This window comes from Lynx canadensis, chromosome C2, assembly GCF_007474595.2.
Source record: "Lynx canadensis isolate LIC74 chromosome C2, mLynCan4.pri.v2, whole genome shotgun sequence".
Lineage (NCBI taxonomy): Eukaryota > Metazoa > Chordata > Mammalia > Carnivora > Felidae > Lynx > Lynx canadensis.
In genome coordinates this window covers 35,156,315-35,174,034 of record NC_044311.2, presented here as the reverse complement: position 1 = coordinate 35,174,034, position 17,720 = coordinate 35,156,315, and the positions used below count along the sequence as shown (strand labels likewise).

At 44.5% G+C, this 17,720-nt stretch overlaps 1 protein-coding gene across 2 annotated transcripts in view; it reads left to right on the top strand.

Annotated features, from left to right (window-relative positions):
• Positions 1-17,720, top strand: part of NMNAT3 (nicotinamide nucleotide adenylyltransferase 3) — a 114,748-nt gene that overhangs the window by 87,343 nt on the left and 9,685 nt on the right. For both annotated transcript variants that reach the window (XM_030328919.1, XM_036064292.1), the window contains exon 3: positions 13,990-14,173. In XM_030328919.1, the coding sequence (XP_030184779.1) occupies positions 13,990-14,173 (184 nt within the window). The remainder of the gene's footprint in view (positions 1-13,989; positions 14,174-17,720) is intronic.

Genomic DNA, 17,720 nt, shown 5'->3' with positions numbered 1-17,720 from the left:
CCATGTATGCAGGGATACTGGACTTCCCTGAGCAGAAGTGGGGGGTGCCGGGGGGACGAGACAGTAGGAGAAGCCGGCCAAGCCTGAGCATTACCTAATGCTTCGCCCACTTGTTTGGACAGGTGTAGTTTTGTTTTAAATGTGTATGGTAATTCTTAATAAAATGCTGATAAATGTGCAAAGCATTCTCTGTGGTAATAATGAAGTCTTTACACTTTGGAATGCCATTAAGTCTTACTTCATGGTTTGTGAGGCTGCTAGCATTTTAAGTAGCATTAACATTTTATAGAAGCCCAGTCCTGCTGGGGGACACGGCCAGCTCTAGAGGGGGTGAATCTCTGTCATCCCCCAGAGTGACCTGGTTTGGGGTCGCATTCACAGAGGTGGAGCTACCGAGTGGTACTCTCCCTAGTTCTGGCCGGCTTAGGGCTCCCCGAACCTCACTGTCAGTCACCCATACAGTGCCACAGAAAAAGTACAGGCAGGCCTGCTCCAGATCCCAATCCTGCCATTTCCTGGTAGTGTAACCACAGCAAAGTGATAGGACTTTTCCGGATCTCCATTCCTATTCCAGTTATTATGCCTAGGTACCAAAGCACCCCAGACTCAATGATACAAATTGACCATTTTGTTACACTCACAAATTTGGTGGGTCAGGAATTTGGACACAGCACAATGGGGATGATTTGTCTTTGCCCCATGATATTTGGGGACTCCTCCGGGAAGACCTCAAAGACTGGGACCGACTAGAGAGCTGGGATCAGGAGTCATCTGGAGACTTCTTCACTCACACATCTGGCAGTTAGTGCTGGGTATTGGCAGGGATGCTGACCGTAACATTTACACGTGGCTTTATCACTTCATCGTGGAGTCTCTCTGCGTAGGCTAGTTTGGGCTTCACGGCCTGGCAGTTGGGTTCCAAAATGAAGCGTCCTCAGATCATAAGGTAGACATGCATGGCATTTCTATGACCTAGCCTCAGAAGTCACATAGTATCACTTCTACCCCTGGGTAAAACATGCACAGGTGTGCACCCAGGTCCAAGGGGGAGGGGCACAGACTTTCAATGGAGGAGCGATTGGGTTCCAGAAGGGCACGCGTGCACTGGGAGATAATATTGTGATCATCTTCCAAAAAGACAACCTGCCACCATTCCCTCCTCTGCTTCTGCACCAGACAAGAGGATGGAGGGAGTGACAATCGCTGAGCACCAGCTAAGTGCCGCGAACTATTCATGTTATCAAATTCTCATTCGTTTATTTAAATAACTCTGGATTTAGGAAAATAGAAGGGATTGTGATTATGTCACATATTCTCATGGAGGTGGCACAGGCACGGGATCGCAAGTCCCACCAAGCAAGCAAGTTTACAGTTTTTGTTCATCTCACATCTACTAATATCCTGTTAGCCAAAAGGAGTCTCATGACCAAGCCCAAAGTCAGGGGGTGGGGAAGTACATTCTGCCTTTGTGAGGCTATGGCGGGGTGTGTATAATACTATAATGACAGAGTGAGGAATTAGGACCAATAATTCAATCTACCATACCCATTTTCTAGAATGAAGAAAATTGGATAAGGATATTGTGGCATTACAGCTAGTGTTTAACAATATAATCTGGGATGCAAAATACCCATATAAAGTAGTAGGTTATCAAATTGCTAATAAAAGAATAATTCAACATGACTAGGTAGCATTTATCCCAGGTATTCAAGGACAATATACCATAAAGATATCTATTAATACATCGCATTACTAAGACAATATATTTTTATGGAACCTAAATCATCATCTCAATACACACTTAAAAGTCATTCAATAAAATCCAACACCTACTTAGGGATTTTTTTTAAGCTCTTAGTAAATTAGAACTATAAGGATACTTTTCTAGCATGACATGTAATGGCATAACACTTCAGAAGCATTCCCACAGAAGCAAGGAAATAGGAAAGAATGCCTCCTCACCACCATTATTTTCTAATGGCATCAGTCAAAAATAAGAAATATAGACAGGAGACTTGGTTTTCATTATTTGCAGGTGGTATTACTGTATCCCTAGAAAATCCAGGAGAAGCATTTGAAAACCCACAGAACTAATACGTTCAGTAAGGTAGTCCAGATTAAAAATAAACAAACCAAAATACAGAGTTTCCTACATATCAGTGGCAATACTAGGTCATGAAATGTTTATAACTATACAAAACATGTAATATGTAACATATATAAAAACATCTATAACCTATATGTTATATAAAATATCAGGAAAAAAAATCATTCACTGGATAAACCACCAAGGACACATGTCCCCAGGGCCAACCTGAACTAGAAATGTGAAGGGCATGGGCGGGAGCAGCCCCGCCTCTCTCCTAAGAGACTTCACTTTATGCAAATATGACCAGGTCCTCAAGGGAATGGTCATTTATTGATTGGCTTTCCAGGGAAAGCATCCGTGGCTATTTTTCTTTACTTAACTTGAGAGAAGTATCCCCAGGTTCACCTGGAAGACTAACCAAGTGCTCAGAAAGCTCTATCAGGCGTTAAAATGTAATTTCTAAAAAGTGATTAAATGATCAGGATACTGACTCTGGACAGCCCTATGGAACACAAAGTCTACGTAAGAAGATCAATAATGTCTTGTGAGTCAAATACAAAATGAGTGGTGGCAGAGACAGAGTATTTAAAAAAGGACATGGGGGGCGCCTGGGTGGCGCAGTCGGTTAAGCGTCCGACTTCAGCCAGGTCACGATCTCGCGGTCCGTGAGTTCGAGCCCCGCGTCAGGCTCTGGGCTGATGGCTCAGAGCCTGGAGCCTGTCTCCGATTCTGTGTCTCCCTCTCTCTCTGCCCCTCCCCCGTTCATGCTCTGTCTCTCTCTGTCCCAAAAATAAATAAACGTTGAAAAAAAAAAAATTTAAAAAAAAAAAAATAAATAAAAAAAAAAATAAAAAAGGACATGGGACAGTCCCTTAAGTATTTAAAGAAAAAAGTGAATTTGAGTTCCTACCGTATATATTTAGCATTCTTAAAAAGCTAAAAATAAACCTCAGAAGAGGAGAATTCCCCATCGATGGATATTTCCTGTGACCTACAGCTCCCTCCTTGCACTACACAAGCAAGTGGATTTTTGAGCTGCAAATAAAAATCAGAGTAAACCTAAATGCTGCCTTTATCCTTCTGCTGTAAATTAAAAAATTAAACAGGGACCTAGCCAGTCTATGACAGGTCCACCCAGCAGCCTATGCTGGACAGACAGACCTTTCTGGAGGCAGGAAACCAGTCAGAGAAAAGTAACAGATCTATGAAAAGGAACTGTGTTTCTTAAGATGGTCCCAGCCTGTGGATTCTGGCCAAGGGGCCCTCCACTTAAGAAGATAAAATTATTGAATCTCTGGTTCTCCATGAGATTCAAGAGAAAAATGTGGTCACAGCAGAAAATCAACCTGTAGGGAAAAGGAGCAGTCTGAGGACAGTGAATGGCGTTTGGGGTGCCAAATTAGAGCTCAGTGTAGACGAGGCAGCAGGGAGGTGATCTCTGGAGACGAAACAGAGAACCAGAACAGTCGGAGGAATTCTTCCAGAACTCAAGAAAAAGATAAGGACGTGAAAATTCCAAGACACAGTAAAGAATTAATGCCAGCAAGTAGAGCAGAGGCACAGTGCCAGAGGAAGGACAGAAGCGTCCCTGAGTTGAGTTGAGGCTTTAGTTCATGTGGACGTGGGGGGTTGGAGCTGGTTGAAGATCCACACCAAATTCCCAGCAGCCACACTGGAGTTGGACGAGAGGTACAGGACGTGGAGGAGAATCCTCTCTATGAGGTGCCGGCGGACCCAACAGGGAAACATTTCATACACTTGTTAAAAAGACTTCATACACAAAAAGACAAAGGAGCAATGAGTATGAACAGGTGGTCCACAACAGGAGAGACACACATGTCTAATAAGGAATAAAAATCACACGAGAAATAATCTTAAAAGCAAATGGTAAACCACAAAAAGTTCCTGCAGATTGGCAAAGATGTTTTTAAATGAGTAATCCCAGCACTAGCCAGTATGGGGTGAGATGGGTTCTCTCATACCATGCTGGTGGCTGTCTCCTCTTGTTCAGGATTTCGGAAAAGCAGTTTAGCAAGAGGTAGCGAAAGCTCCCAAAATCTTCAAGCCACTAGTTTTCCTTTCTAATAATTTATCTTAAAAATGTATCTGTGGGGCGCCTGGGTGGCTCAGTCAGTTGAGCGTCTGACTTCAGCTCAGGTCATGATCTCTCAGTTCATGGGTTCGAGCCCCACATCGGGCTCTGTGCTGACAGCTCAGAGCTTGGAGCCTGCTTCGGATTCTGTGTCTCCCTCTCTCTTAGCCCCTCCCCCACTCACACTCTGTCTCTCTCTCTCAAAAATAAACATTTAAAAAAAATTTTCTAGTGTATCTAAAAGTTGCAACCAAGATCTACAAAGATGGTCACAATATATTGATTCAGGTACAAATAGATACATGATTAATCCTATTATTATACAGCCATTAAAAATGGTGTTTTTAAGAGTGCTAATGGCCAAGGAAAATGCTTATGATATAATCTAAGTAAAGAAGACACAAACATTTATATTATATGAAGAAGAAAAAGACAACCAAAATATAAACAATATTAACCTCTTGGATACATTTGGTTGATTTCTGATCCTTTACACTTTTCAATGTATTGAAATACATCTACAGAGTACATTCATGTTAAACTTATTTTCTAGATTTTTAAACATATAGGCTTAAAGTTAAGTTGCTATAAGTCTTATGGTAACTTTGTTCCATCCCTTCCTTCCCCTCATTCCTGGTTCCCCGGGGCAGTCACATTTGACTTTTTTAGCTATTTTCCTTATTGTTTGTCTCCCTATATCTACATAATAAGCTTATACTGTGTTTCTTGATTTTTCGGATTTAGACATTATCTGTCGGCTTCCATGAAGACTTAGCTCTTTCACACCTCTGCCCTCACACTCACACTTCACCTCTACCACATGCTCCCAAATTGATGAGCTCACAACTCTGGGTTAAAGTAATATTGTTCCCATTTACGTCTGTAAATGGCATCAACTAAGCCATGCAGTACAACTAGGATTGCATTGCCTGTCGTATAAACCTTGGCTCTTCCTAGAGTTAATAATTATTTATGTGTTTCCTTACGTTCCTTATGCCTATCACTAACTAATTCAGTCCCAAATTTTCCAAAAGATCTTCAAAACTCGGCTTAGTATATAAATAGACTCATACCCTTCCTAGAGGCCTTCAGCTCCCGCGTGGATGGCTGGCTCTCTGTGCCATCATCCGGCATTTCCCTTCACTGTTTCCCCGGCGATTCCCTTTGCCTGTCTCCTGGTTTGGAACCCTTGTTTCTTGGTTTACTCTTGTTGGGGTGGAGTGCATCCTCCAGCGTCTTTCTGAGAAAGGATCTACAGGAGATCAATTTTCTGAGACCTTGCATACATATGAACACGGCTTTATTCTATACTCCAGTTCACAGGCCAGTAAACGACAGCCCATGGGCCAACTCTGAGCCCAGTCTGTTTTCCTTCTTTCTGTCAGCTAGAATGGTTTGTTTTTGTTGTTGTTGTTGTTTTCTTACATTTTTAAAGGGTTGTTTAACAACAACAGCAAAGGACTATGCAACAAAGATTGTGTGTGGCTGACCAAATCTAAACTATTTGCTATCTGTCCCTGAACAGGAAAGGTTTGCTGACCCCTATTCTAATTGTTTGGTTGTTTGGCTGAATATAGAATTCCAGGTTGGAAGTAATTTTCCTTTCCTGTGATGAAGGCTTTGCTCCCCTGTCTTCTGGATCCCAGAATCACTGTTGAGAAATCCAGTTCTATCCTGGCTCCCAGTCCTTTGTGTTCAACCTCTGGTTTTCTCTTTGGAAACGTTTGGAATCTTCTCCTTAAACCTGATGGTCTGAAGTTTTACGATGGCTTGTCAGCGTGTCAGCGTGTGCACTTCCTTTCCTTCAGCGTGCTGAGGGCTCAGAGGGTCTTCAGTTCTGACAACTATGTCCTTCTAGTCTGGGAAAATATTTGTATTATTTCTTTGGTGTTAGCCTCCCTCCGTCCGCTCTCAGGAATTTCTGTCACTTAGATGTTGGGCCTCCTGGGGCAGCCCTCTAATTTTCCTTGTTGGCATATAATTTCCTCACACTGATCTTCTGATTCTTCCACTCACTGACTTTACTGCTGCTGTCATCCACCAGAATGTAAGTTCCACGAGGACAGGAATTGATCTGCTCCGTCACCATTGTATTTCCCCGGCACCTAGCACAGTACCTGGCATGGAACGGGCAGTTGGTGAATACTGTTCAATTCTAAAAGTTTCCTCCTGTTTTCTGATTGCCCCTTGTAAAGCATCCCACTCTTGTTTCATGGACGGGCCATCATCTCTTCTCCTCCTGACAGTATTATTTGGAGATTTTTGAAATTTCCTTTTGCTCTGTGCATCAGTTGCCTTTGTGTCCCCAAGTTCCTTTTCTCCCGGTGGTTGTTTTGGTCTCCGTCTTGCACGGTCAGCACCTTTCTAAAACCTGTCTCTCCTTGGGCTATCCACTCATATTTGCAGATCAGGCCCTAAATGCTGGCTGGAAGCTCTGAGGATATGAGTGCAGCTGGAAGGCCCCGTGGCCGTACGATCAGGCCCTGGGTACAAGACCCCTAGGTGTGAGGACCTGTAGGAGTCTTCAGACACCCTCCTAGGTGGGACTGTTCCCCAGAGAGACATCTCCTGTCTGGTGTTCTGGGAGCCAAACTATAGCCTCCTGTCTTAAGGATGGTACTTCCTCCTCTCTCCTGTGCCTGTGTCTGGGAGGCCGGGGTCTCTCTGGCCCAACCTCAGCAGAAGGCAGACATCCGGCCTTCTGCCAGGATGGGAGAATAGGCAGGTGATCGGATCTAAGGGCTCCTTAGGCAAACTCTGAACTGGTCCTCCTGTGTTCAGGCACTCTGGCACCCCCTTCTCCAGTTCCTGAGCCCCTCCGAGCTTCTGCCACACGGGGCATCTTGCCTCCTACCTCCTTAGCCTCCTGCAGACTCTGCTTGCTCTGTTACCATTGTACATCAGCCCTCCAGCTTCTACACTTTTGTCGACCTTTCCCATGCACTGTTGTCTCCTTTCCCACTCTGTTGGCCCTCGTGACGTCATACGTGTTCTATTCCTTCATTGCCACTTTGTTAGGACAGAAGTGGAGATAAAGGATTCTGTCCACCATGTTAAGTTCACAGCCATGTCTTGCTGTGGTAAACCCAAGGAAAGGACAGTATAGCTTCCTTACTAAGAGATGTGCTAGTCCTGTTACCCAGAATTAAAGGTCAGGTTCACATCCTTAGAGAATGATCAGTCTCGTGGAAAAGACAAATAGGTCTTACTCTACAAAGGCTGTAATGGAGATGTGTCTGGACAGCAGTGGGGTTGCCAGAGAAGCGACTGTATCTTCCCTAGGGGGAAAGAGGGTCACGTGAGGGGCAACACTGGGATTATGGGATTGTGGGAAAGGGAAGAGGCCTGAGCTCATAACCATTTGGAGGGCAAGAAGGAGTTTTAGCCTACATTGTTATTTTTATTGACTCTCCTCTCCTGGGTGCTATAACACAGCATTGCTTTCCCACTGTACCACCTGCCCCATCAAGTTGAGCTAAACCATCAAAGGTGACACCAGAGTACCCAAGATCCTAGCAGAGTTGCTCGGAGGGCCGCCTGGTGCCCCACACTGTTTCCTCCAGTAAAACAGACTAACGTGAAGGTTAAATGTATGCAAATTTCCCAAGCGAGCTGGCACTCAACAGAAGTTAGCTTCCACTTTTTTTAAACCAGCACCCACTTTGTTTAAAGTAGGAAAGAAAAAGAACTAACATGCTCTGTGTAGCACATGGAACTCAGATACGCAGGAATAGAAGTTCCTTTGCTTTCCAGAACACTCACCTTGCCCTTAAGTCACCACTTCCATGAAGGGTGAAAACATTTGCCACGTCAAGGTAAATGTCTTCTAATCTTAAATTTATTCTGTTACAGGTCAATTTTTAATCAAGTTAGTCTTTTGCTGCCTACTTTCCCAAGAGTGAATTAAGCATCGTAGGTAGCTTTATCATCCTGGCATCTGAAAAGGGGCATCTGGCCCTGAATGCCCTCCAGCCTAGAGGGGTGCCCTTGACCTCTATCCTCTCTGCCTCCACTTCTGAAGTCTCCTCAGCTTCCCTTGGCTAAGGCACTACCACTGCTGTCTGGGCCCGTGCCTGGGCCCTCCCTGTTACTAACAACGCCATGGTCCTTGGCCTTGGGCTGCACGCCATGTATGCCCTCCCCCACCCCCCCAGAAGTATCCCCGCTGACTTCTCATTCTCAGCCCCTTTCACTCCTCCTCTCAAAGAGCCTGGGGAACTTTTATGGATCTCTGCCATGCCCTGCAGAAGCTGAGGGGGACTTGGAAAGCAGAGGAGGGGATATTTCCTAAAGACTGGCAGTTCCACTATACTGAGGCCATGCCACTATACTGGCGCAGAGCACGATGGTTTCCCCCTACAAGTCCATGTGGGAAGCAAAATGCCCACCGCCTGCTTTACAGTCTCCCAAACTAACTAGGCTCCTTAACTCTGCCCTCCCCCACCCAACACACAGAAGGTTCTGTCTCTGAGGGGTAAGAGGGTGCAGGGAGCAGGCCTCGACTTCGGTCTAAACTCTTGGTCACCACACACCTTTTCTACCAGGTTCTTCCCTATGCCTGCTGCTCATTCCACCCCCGACCCCACCCTCAGCCCAGAAGGGACTTTTCCTTTCCATTTTCATATTCTCTTCTTCTTACCACTCTACAGATTTTAGTAAAACTGTGTGCTCTCACTGCCCAGACTCTGGTGTTTTTTTTTTTTTTTTTTTTTTAGGGTAACTTTTAAAATGTAGATAAATCTTTCTCAACAAAGACCGATTCTTACAAAATGAAAGCTTTAACCTTCACACAAGTGTTCCTCTGAAATGAGTCTTAGGATCCCGTTCCAGAAGTCAAAAGATGAACATCCTCTCCTTACTCTCAGCTGGGTCTGCCATTCCCTGGGAAACAACGGATGCCTCAGCCTCCAGGAAGGAGGGGCCCGGGGCAACCAGGTTTAACAGAGCTGGAAAATTGCATCCAAGAACTCTCAACTTCCAGGGGGTGGTCAGGCTGTCCTCTTTGGATCAATTCTCCCAGCAAAACAAAAATAAACGGTGGGTAGAGCATTTTTCAAACTTCATTGTTAAAGCCAAAAAGCAGGGATGTCTCAGAGCAGCTGAGAGAACACCTGTAGCCAGGGAGGTAAGCGGGCTATTAGAACATCAGAGCCACTCGTGCCCTGTGGGCACTTGCCAATACTGCTCACTTAAGCTTTGAATCAGTGGCCATATAAGCCGAGAAGGAAAGAATTCAAAGGCTGGAGCCCTCCCAAGCTGAGGAGCCTTATACTAACTTCTTCCACATTAAGCTGGACCCCCAAGGAGCTACACCTTCAAGGCCAAGGTGAACTAGATCTTAACCCACCTTCTTCCCCTAATCCTAGAGGACTTCAGAGAAACCCTGATACTAAGGCAAGCAGAAGAAGAAAAAGGCAAGGATAAAATATCACTAGGAAGAAATTGCCACACATCAACCTTTGATCAGATTTGCAGCCCTTTGCCTGAAATAGTCAAAGAAGCTTCAGTCGACAACTTCATTTAAGGTCATCCATGACTTTAATAACTCTAGCGACCTGGGAAACACAAACATGAAGCCTGTCTGGAGGAAGGCATATCTATCTTATGCCTGGGAGACACCCCTGACAAATGATTAGTCCAGGGCATTGACCGGCAAGCAGTCAAAAACAGCATCCAAAATTCACACCATCATTTCAAGAGTTGCAGAAAAAACATTTGATAAAATTCATTTATGACCAAAGCTCGTTTTAATTTTTTTTCATGTTTATTTTTGAGAGAGAAAGAGAGTCAGAGTACGAGCAGGGAGGTGCAGAGAGAGAGGGAGACACAGAATCCGAAGCAGGCTCCAGGCTCTGAGCTGTCAGCATAGAGCCGGACACGGGGCTCGAACTCACAAACCACAAGATCATGACCTAAGCTGAAGTTGGACACTTAACCTGCTCGACTAAGCCACCCAGGCGCCCCTGACAAAAACTCTTAAGCTAGGAATAGCTGGGAATGTCTGTTAAAGTAACATACACGTTATTTGTCAGGATAGGCCAGGGTCATTTCAAGAATTTACCACATTAGATAACGTTTCCCTCTCATAAATCCCATGTAGATCCTGAAGAGCTACAGAGCGGTTCCCTGCCCAGCTGTGTCTCAGGGGTCCCAGTAGGCCCCACCCATGGCTTTGCCTCCTTTGTTATGGCTTTCAGATCCACTATGAGAGAGTTGGAGAGTCTACAAGAGTTTTTGTGGCCAAGTCTAGATGGGGCGTACATCACTTCCACCCACACCCCACTGACTATAACTCAGTGAGATCACATAAACCCGGCCTAATTTCAAGAAGAACAGATATATTAGCTTCCTATGTGCCCAGAAAGAAGGGGGAGGGGGTGGCGGGGAAGAGTTTTAATGAACACGTGGCATTATCTCTGCTACAACCTAAAAAGGATATCTATAGGGGCGCCTGGGTGGCGCAGTCGGTTAAGCGTCCGACTTCAGCCGGGTCACCATCTCGCAGTCCGTGAGTTCGAGCCCCGCATCGGGCTCTGGGCTGATGGCTCGGAGCCTGGAGCCTGCTTCCGATTCTGTGTCTCCCTCTCTCTCTGCCCCTCCCCCGTTCATGCTCTGTATCTCTCTGTCCCAAAAATAAATAAACGTTGAAAAAAAAAAAAAAAAGGATATCTATAGAAAACTTGCAGCAGACATCATATGTAATACTGAAAGTCAAAAGTCTGCCTCTGATATCGGCAAAAAGGCAAGGAGGCCCGCTAATACCACCTGTATTTGGCATCCATCATGCTAGCGGTCTTCAACGGCGTGAGAAAAACAAATAAAAGGTGGAGGGATTGGAAATACAACAAATTTGTCCATATTTTCAGATGGTATATTTTGGACACAGAAGATTCAAAAGACTATACAGAAAAATTATTAGAATTAATAAAGTTTAGCAAGGTTACTGGATATGCATCCAAGATGCCTAAATCAATTCTATTTCTATAGATTGGCAACAAATGGAATAAAAAGTATTTTCTAAATGCCGTTTATAGTGGCATCCAAAAAATCAAGTGTCTAGGAATAAACCTTATGAAAGATGTTTAAGTGCTCTACAAGAAAAACCGTAAAACTTTATTTAGGTATATTTAAGGGGATCCAAATAAAAGGAAAGATATATAATGCTTGTGGATCAGCAGGCTAAAAAATTGTAAAGACATGAATTCTCCCAAAATTGAACTATAAATTCAGTTCAGTTCCTATCAAAATTTCAGCAGGGTTTTTTGGGGTGGGGCAGGGACAAGAGAAGGCGTTTCATCTGTGGAACTTGACAAGCTCATTCTAAAATTTATACGGAAAATACAGGAGCGCCTGGGTGGCTCAGTCAGTTGAGCGTCTGACTTCGGCTCAGGTCATGATCTCACGGTTCATGAGTTTGATCTCCGCGTCAGGCTCTGTGCTGACAGCTCGGAGCCTGCATCCTGCTTCAGATTCTGTGTCTCCCTCTGTCTCTGCCCCTCGCCTGCGCGCGCGCTCTCTCTCTCTCTCTTAAAAATAAACATTAAAATTTTTTAAATAAAATAAAATTAATATGGAAAATACAGAAAGTCACGAATTGCCAAGACATTCTTGAAGAACAGGTGGGAAGAAGAACCAGGTATCAAGATGTATAATAAAGCTATATTCGGCAAAGCAGTGTGATGTTGTACGGGGACAGGAAATAGAGCAATAGAACAGAGGAGAAGAGAAGCACACCCTTGCACAGGTGGACACTTGGCATTCGATGTGGGTGGTGACACATAGCAGCAGAGTGGACGGGGTCTTCTTGGTAAACATTGCTAGAATAATTGACTACCCAAACGAAAAATAACTGAATAGGATTCACATCATGCACCAAGACCCAAATGTGAAAAAACAAAACTGTAAACCTTTTATGAGACAATACAGGAAAATGTCTTCATAACACAAAATTCACTAGCCATAAAGGAACAAGCTAATAACCCAACTACGTTAAAATTAAGAACTTTTTCTCTTTTTTTTTTTTCTATTTTGAAAGGATTCCATAAAAAAGAATAGTAAGACAAGCCATAAAACAAGAGGGTATTTATGACTCCTATAACCGACCCCAAAAGGCTAGTGTTTGGAATATATAAAGAACTCCACAAATCAATGATAAAATCAGCAGACAACCCAAAATATGGCCAAAAGATTTGAACAGACACTTCACAAAAATTTAAGCTTGAATGTTTAATAATATATATGAATAAATGCTCGGCCTCATTGGTAAGCAGGAAAATGAACATTGAAAGGACAGAGATAGGACCACATCCATCAGATTGGGAAAATCCTGACAACGACCTCGTGTGGTATTGCATGGAACTCTTGCACGGCTGGTGGAGGGTCAGTAGCTACAGCCGCTTTGGAAAACCTTCCGACATTATCTAGCAACACCGCAGATATGCTTACACCCACCGTATGACTCAGCGGGTCCGCTGTTAGGTGTGTGTCCTAAGAACGTGTGCCCGTGTGCAGAGGGAGCCTTGTGGAAGAATGTCCTGAGGCAGTGTGGTTTGTAATCATCCAAAGCCAGACTCACACCAAGTCCATCAAAGTAAAAGAGATCAATTATTTAGTATATAATCTTGTAATGGAAGGTTATGTGGCAGTAAACCTGGTTGGATTACAGGAATGTTATTTACATAAAGCGTAAAAGGCTTAACCAAAGTATATATTCATGTGATTCCCTTTATAAAAGTTTCAGAAGCTAAATGAAACCATGTTTTTTTAAGGCTGCATAACTACATGGTAAAGCTATAAAGGAAAGAAAATTAATAGTGTAACAGTAGGAAGAGTGATTAAATTCTGTCACGGTGGGGCTTGCAGTAGGGAACATGTGGAATGCCAGAAGTGCTGTATCTTCACCTAGGTGATGATGAAAGCAGGATATACTTTATAACTCTGTCAAGCCATATGTGTTTCATGTTCTTTTATATGCATGTTATGTTTCATAATACAGTTTTTAAAAATATATCACATACTAAGACAAAATACCATCCCACTGCAGAAGCATTACCTAATGTCTAGCCTTACCACAAGACCCTGCCAAACAGGTGTGGTCCCACTTTACATCCAGGAAAACTGAAGTTCAAATGACTAAGTATTTTATTTTCCCATAGGCTGGTAATTGCCTAGGGTGCACTACTAAGTGATGGACACCAGAGCCCCCACCCCAGGCTCTTTGAGTCCTGTCCATACTCTTTCCATGCTGGATCTCTGCAGCCTCCACAGTCTCCCTGTGGCTGCAAACTTAAAGTGTTCCTTTCTCCAGTCCCACAACCCACGTCTTTCCCAAAGTAGACCCACCATTTCCCATCTACTTCCCACCTCCCCCCTACCTGTCATGCCCGACTCCATCCTGTCATCTTTGATTCACGAGACTCCCAATGGTGGCTAAAAAACTACACATAACTATTGCCCCATACATGATTAGAGGATATTAGCGCCTCTGTTGAGTCCTCCGTAGGAGGAAGTCGTGATGTTCCTTCAACATATTCTGACCCTAACTGTCCACAATGCCATCTGGAAGCCTTGTCTGGCCACACCCTCACAGCCTTGCTCTCAGGAGAAATATTACTCTGGCTGTAGACGACTCTAGAGAAGCACATGGCCCCTGAGGCAGCCTTTATCCTTGCCTGAGGGGGCTGCCCCACAGGGGAGAATGCCAGAGTCTGCTCCCACTCAGGGGCAGGGTACTTTTGTACCCACCTGATTTCAGGCCACTGGGTAGTCAGTGTTGGCACACACAACATCACTGTTCTCCCTTGCCTAGGAATATACAAGGTGATCGGGGGCATCATCTCTCCTGTCAACGACAACTACAGAAAGAAAGACCTCGTGGCTGCCCACCACCGGGTGGCCATGGCCCGGCTGGCCCTGCAGACATCCGACTGGATCCGGGTGGACCCCTGGGAGAGTGAGCAGGCGCAGTGGATGGAGACGGTGAAGGTGCTGAGGTAAGAGTGAGCATGCTTTTGTGTGATGACCAGAGGCCACGGGACCTATCTGCAGAGCCCAGTGGCCGAAAGGCAGGGACCAAGGCTCAAGTGGGGCTTCAGCCAGGCTTTCTCAGCCTGAATCCCAGCCGTGCTTCTTTGCAGAGGGAGAGAGACAAACAGACACACTCAAAGAGGTCCCGAGTGGAAAAATCACAACCCACCACCCTTCCGGGCACACTTTCTGGGAATGCCCGATCTTGTTTCAGACGGCTGTATCCTCGGGCTCCAGGGCCGCCACCGAATAGATGTGTGACGAGGCACTTGAGTTCTCTGAAACACATCTCTCGCTTGCAAAATGGGGACCATAAAAACCTAATAGGATGTTTTAAATGTAAGAACTTCTGACACAGAACCCCGTAAGAATATTCAGTAAGTGGGACCCTTTATCATTGTCACCATTGACTAGGTTGAAAATTACATCTACGCAATAAGCCCTCTCTTCTAATTGTACAAATCCAGGTTCTATAAATCCAGACTTTTATGTAAAATTGAAAAAAAGAAGCTATAAATCTAGAAGGAGTTGCTCAGGATTTTTTTTTTTCCTTTTGGAACTGCTTTTAGCACTTAGCCTAAGTAATTTGCTATTTAAAGGCCCGGAGAGTCTTGTGTGTTCGGACAGTGGGTCACTGACTTGTGTCTGGGAAGCATTCCTGGGAGTTTGGTAGAGGAACCACAAGACCCACCCGGCCTGGCTGTCAGAGGGGATGGTGAGGGGGGCCCTGCCTGTCACTAATGACAGCCAGCCTGGCTGGAAGGGATTGCAGACTGTGTGGGCTGTGTCTTTTATCTATTTGCAAACACTAGGATTTGTCAGGGAATAGGAAGCACAAGGGAGAAGGTCAAATAACTGGTGGGTCTTTTCATCCTAAATCTGTTCAGCTTTTCATTTCTTACTCATCTTCAAAGTTACTTGGTTGAAAACTGTTTACCCTTTCCTTTTTTAGTAAAGGTAAACATTTTGTTCATTTAGTTACACATGCCGGTTCTGATCGTTTGCCTTTCACTTGGGAAAGAACCAGCTAGAAGCATTCAGCAATTCAGAGCTACTTCAGAACCTGCTGGCAAATTAAAAGAAGAGCAAATGTGAAATAACTGTGAGGATACCTGCTCTTTTTTTAACATTAAAAAAAAAAAAACAAATTTACACCTGAATCATCCCTTCAGAACAAGCAATCTAGCCAGCCCTCATATATCTAGGATAGCAGAGGAGAATGCAAACAGTACATAATCCAGCACGCCATTTAGCTTTAACATGTCGTCGGAAACAAAGACCCTTTCCTCCTGCACCCTGGGAGAGGCAGTGTGGCCTAGGGCCCAGATTGTGGAGCCCAATTTACTAGCTCAGTGACTTGATGTAAGTGAGTTAGCCTCTCTGAACCTCAGTTCCTCACCTAATAAAACGGGGATGATACCACCCACTTCTCTGGGGTACTGTGTGAATTAAATGGGATGATGTGGGCAAAATACCTGGTTTATGGTAGGTGCTGAAGAATGCTAGCTACCTTCCCTGCATCCCTAACACGGGCTCATAATTTATCATCCAAACAGATAAGCCATTCCTGGGTAAATAGGAACAGACCACAGAACTACATAATATTTCCACTGCTTCTGCTGCAAAATGCAGGCGTGTGCTGAGATGTTACTGAATGCATTCTTTTTCTTTTTTTACTCTATCCTTTAGTTCAGTGCTTCTCGGCCCTGGCTGCACACTGAATCATCGAGGGAGATTTCAAAAGCACTGAAGCCTGAGTCTTATCCCGGAGACTGAGATGTCACTGGTCTGGGGTGGGGCATCAGAATTTTAAGAGCTCCCTGGTGATTCTAGTGTGTGGCCAGGATTGAGGCCACCGCCCTCAGCCACAAAGTACGTGAATCAGGTTTAAGATTAGGACCAAGATCCATCCAAACCAGTGGACCCTGGCTGCAGGAATTGCCTGGGAAGCTTTTTAAAATGTTCATTCCCCACCCCCTACCCCACCTCAGAGATTATGACTTGTGCGTAGGGTCTTGGCATGGGTATTTTGTAAAAGGTCCCCAAATGATTTATTTTGTGCAGCCGAGGTTAAAAATCTGTTGATATAAAGAGACAATAGTTTTATCAGAGAGCTGATTACATTTTTTTTCAATTTTTGGGGTGAGCTTCATTAGAAGACGTTATTGCTAATGCTTTCCTAAAATTACCAAACGCGTTTTTTTTAAGATTGAAAATCTGGTGTTTGTAAACTGAGGTGATTTCAAAAACATGGTAGAAACCCACCCCACCCTTTGCTCCGTATCTTTCTGATGGAATCAACAGTGAATTTACAACATAGTGACAAATAGTGTCACTATGACAAATGTCACTATGAAGTAAATTCACGGTAGAGTTCGTTGAGGATTCTTTTTCTCCCTATCAGGTTGCTTATTTTCATTCTAATTTTTTGTTTAATCTAGGCCAGTTTTTATGCTTTTAGGGCATTTGATAACTTAGTTCGCTCACCATCTCCCCATGTCGAAGGTCCTTAGTCACAATGCCATTTGATGTGGTCCATCATCAATCATCACTACTGTCATCTCATGTACCCCTTTGCAAGCGTGATCTTATGTTGTCCTCATTTTACAGATAAACTGAGGTTCAGAGAGGCTAGGTTAATCAACATCACAAAACAAATAAGCGAGTAGTGGAGCCTAGTCTGACTCTGAAGCCATGCTTACGGTTATCTTCAAACCAGTGACCTACAGGTCAGGGCACGGTGTGGTGAACTTTGTTCCTGCCACCATGACCCAATGACCTTCTGACCAGACATCCCTGGAAACCTGTGGGGCCGCGGAGGACACAAAGAACCTGCTCCCAGGGTCAGCCCGCAGGCTCAGGGCTGGGCACACCGGGACACCACTCAGGCAGACAACCAGAGGAAGCAATGGCCACCGCCCTACAAAGGCAGAGTGGAGGTCTGTGAGGTAGCGACATTTGACACTGAAAATAATGATTGACGCATCAGAGTTCAGAGACCCAGCTAATATTCAAAGTCGGGTCAACTTGAACTAGGAGCTTCAAGGTAAGTAAAATAAAATGACCATCACCACCTTTACTGATCACTTACTGCGCCCCAGGCTTTTTCAGGTATGTCCTATCTAGTCCCCTCAGCAACTCTGAGGAGTAGGTGGGTGTGGTCCCATTTTACAGATGAGGAAATGGAGGCTTTGAAAGGGTCAGTAACATAGGCAGGGCCCTAGAGTTAGAAAGTAGAGGTGCGACTCACACCTACTTCAGTCTGCTCCAAGATTCCAGACTTACTCAGGAGCGAATCCTCAGACATGAAGCTTACCAAAACCAAAGCAGACAATGATGGAAACACAGAGTGCAGCTAGGCCCTAAGAAGGCTCGACTGAGTGTCTGAGATATCAGGAAGGACTTTGGGCCAGAATCAAATGTATTTATTCGTCCACTCCTTCCATCCGTTCCTAAATTCAGCTGACTTTAGGTAAGCAGTTACTGAACTAAGAATATTAAGGTGACTTAAAT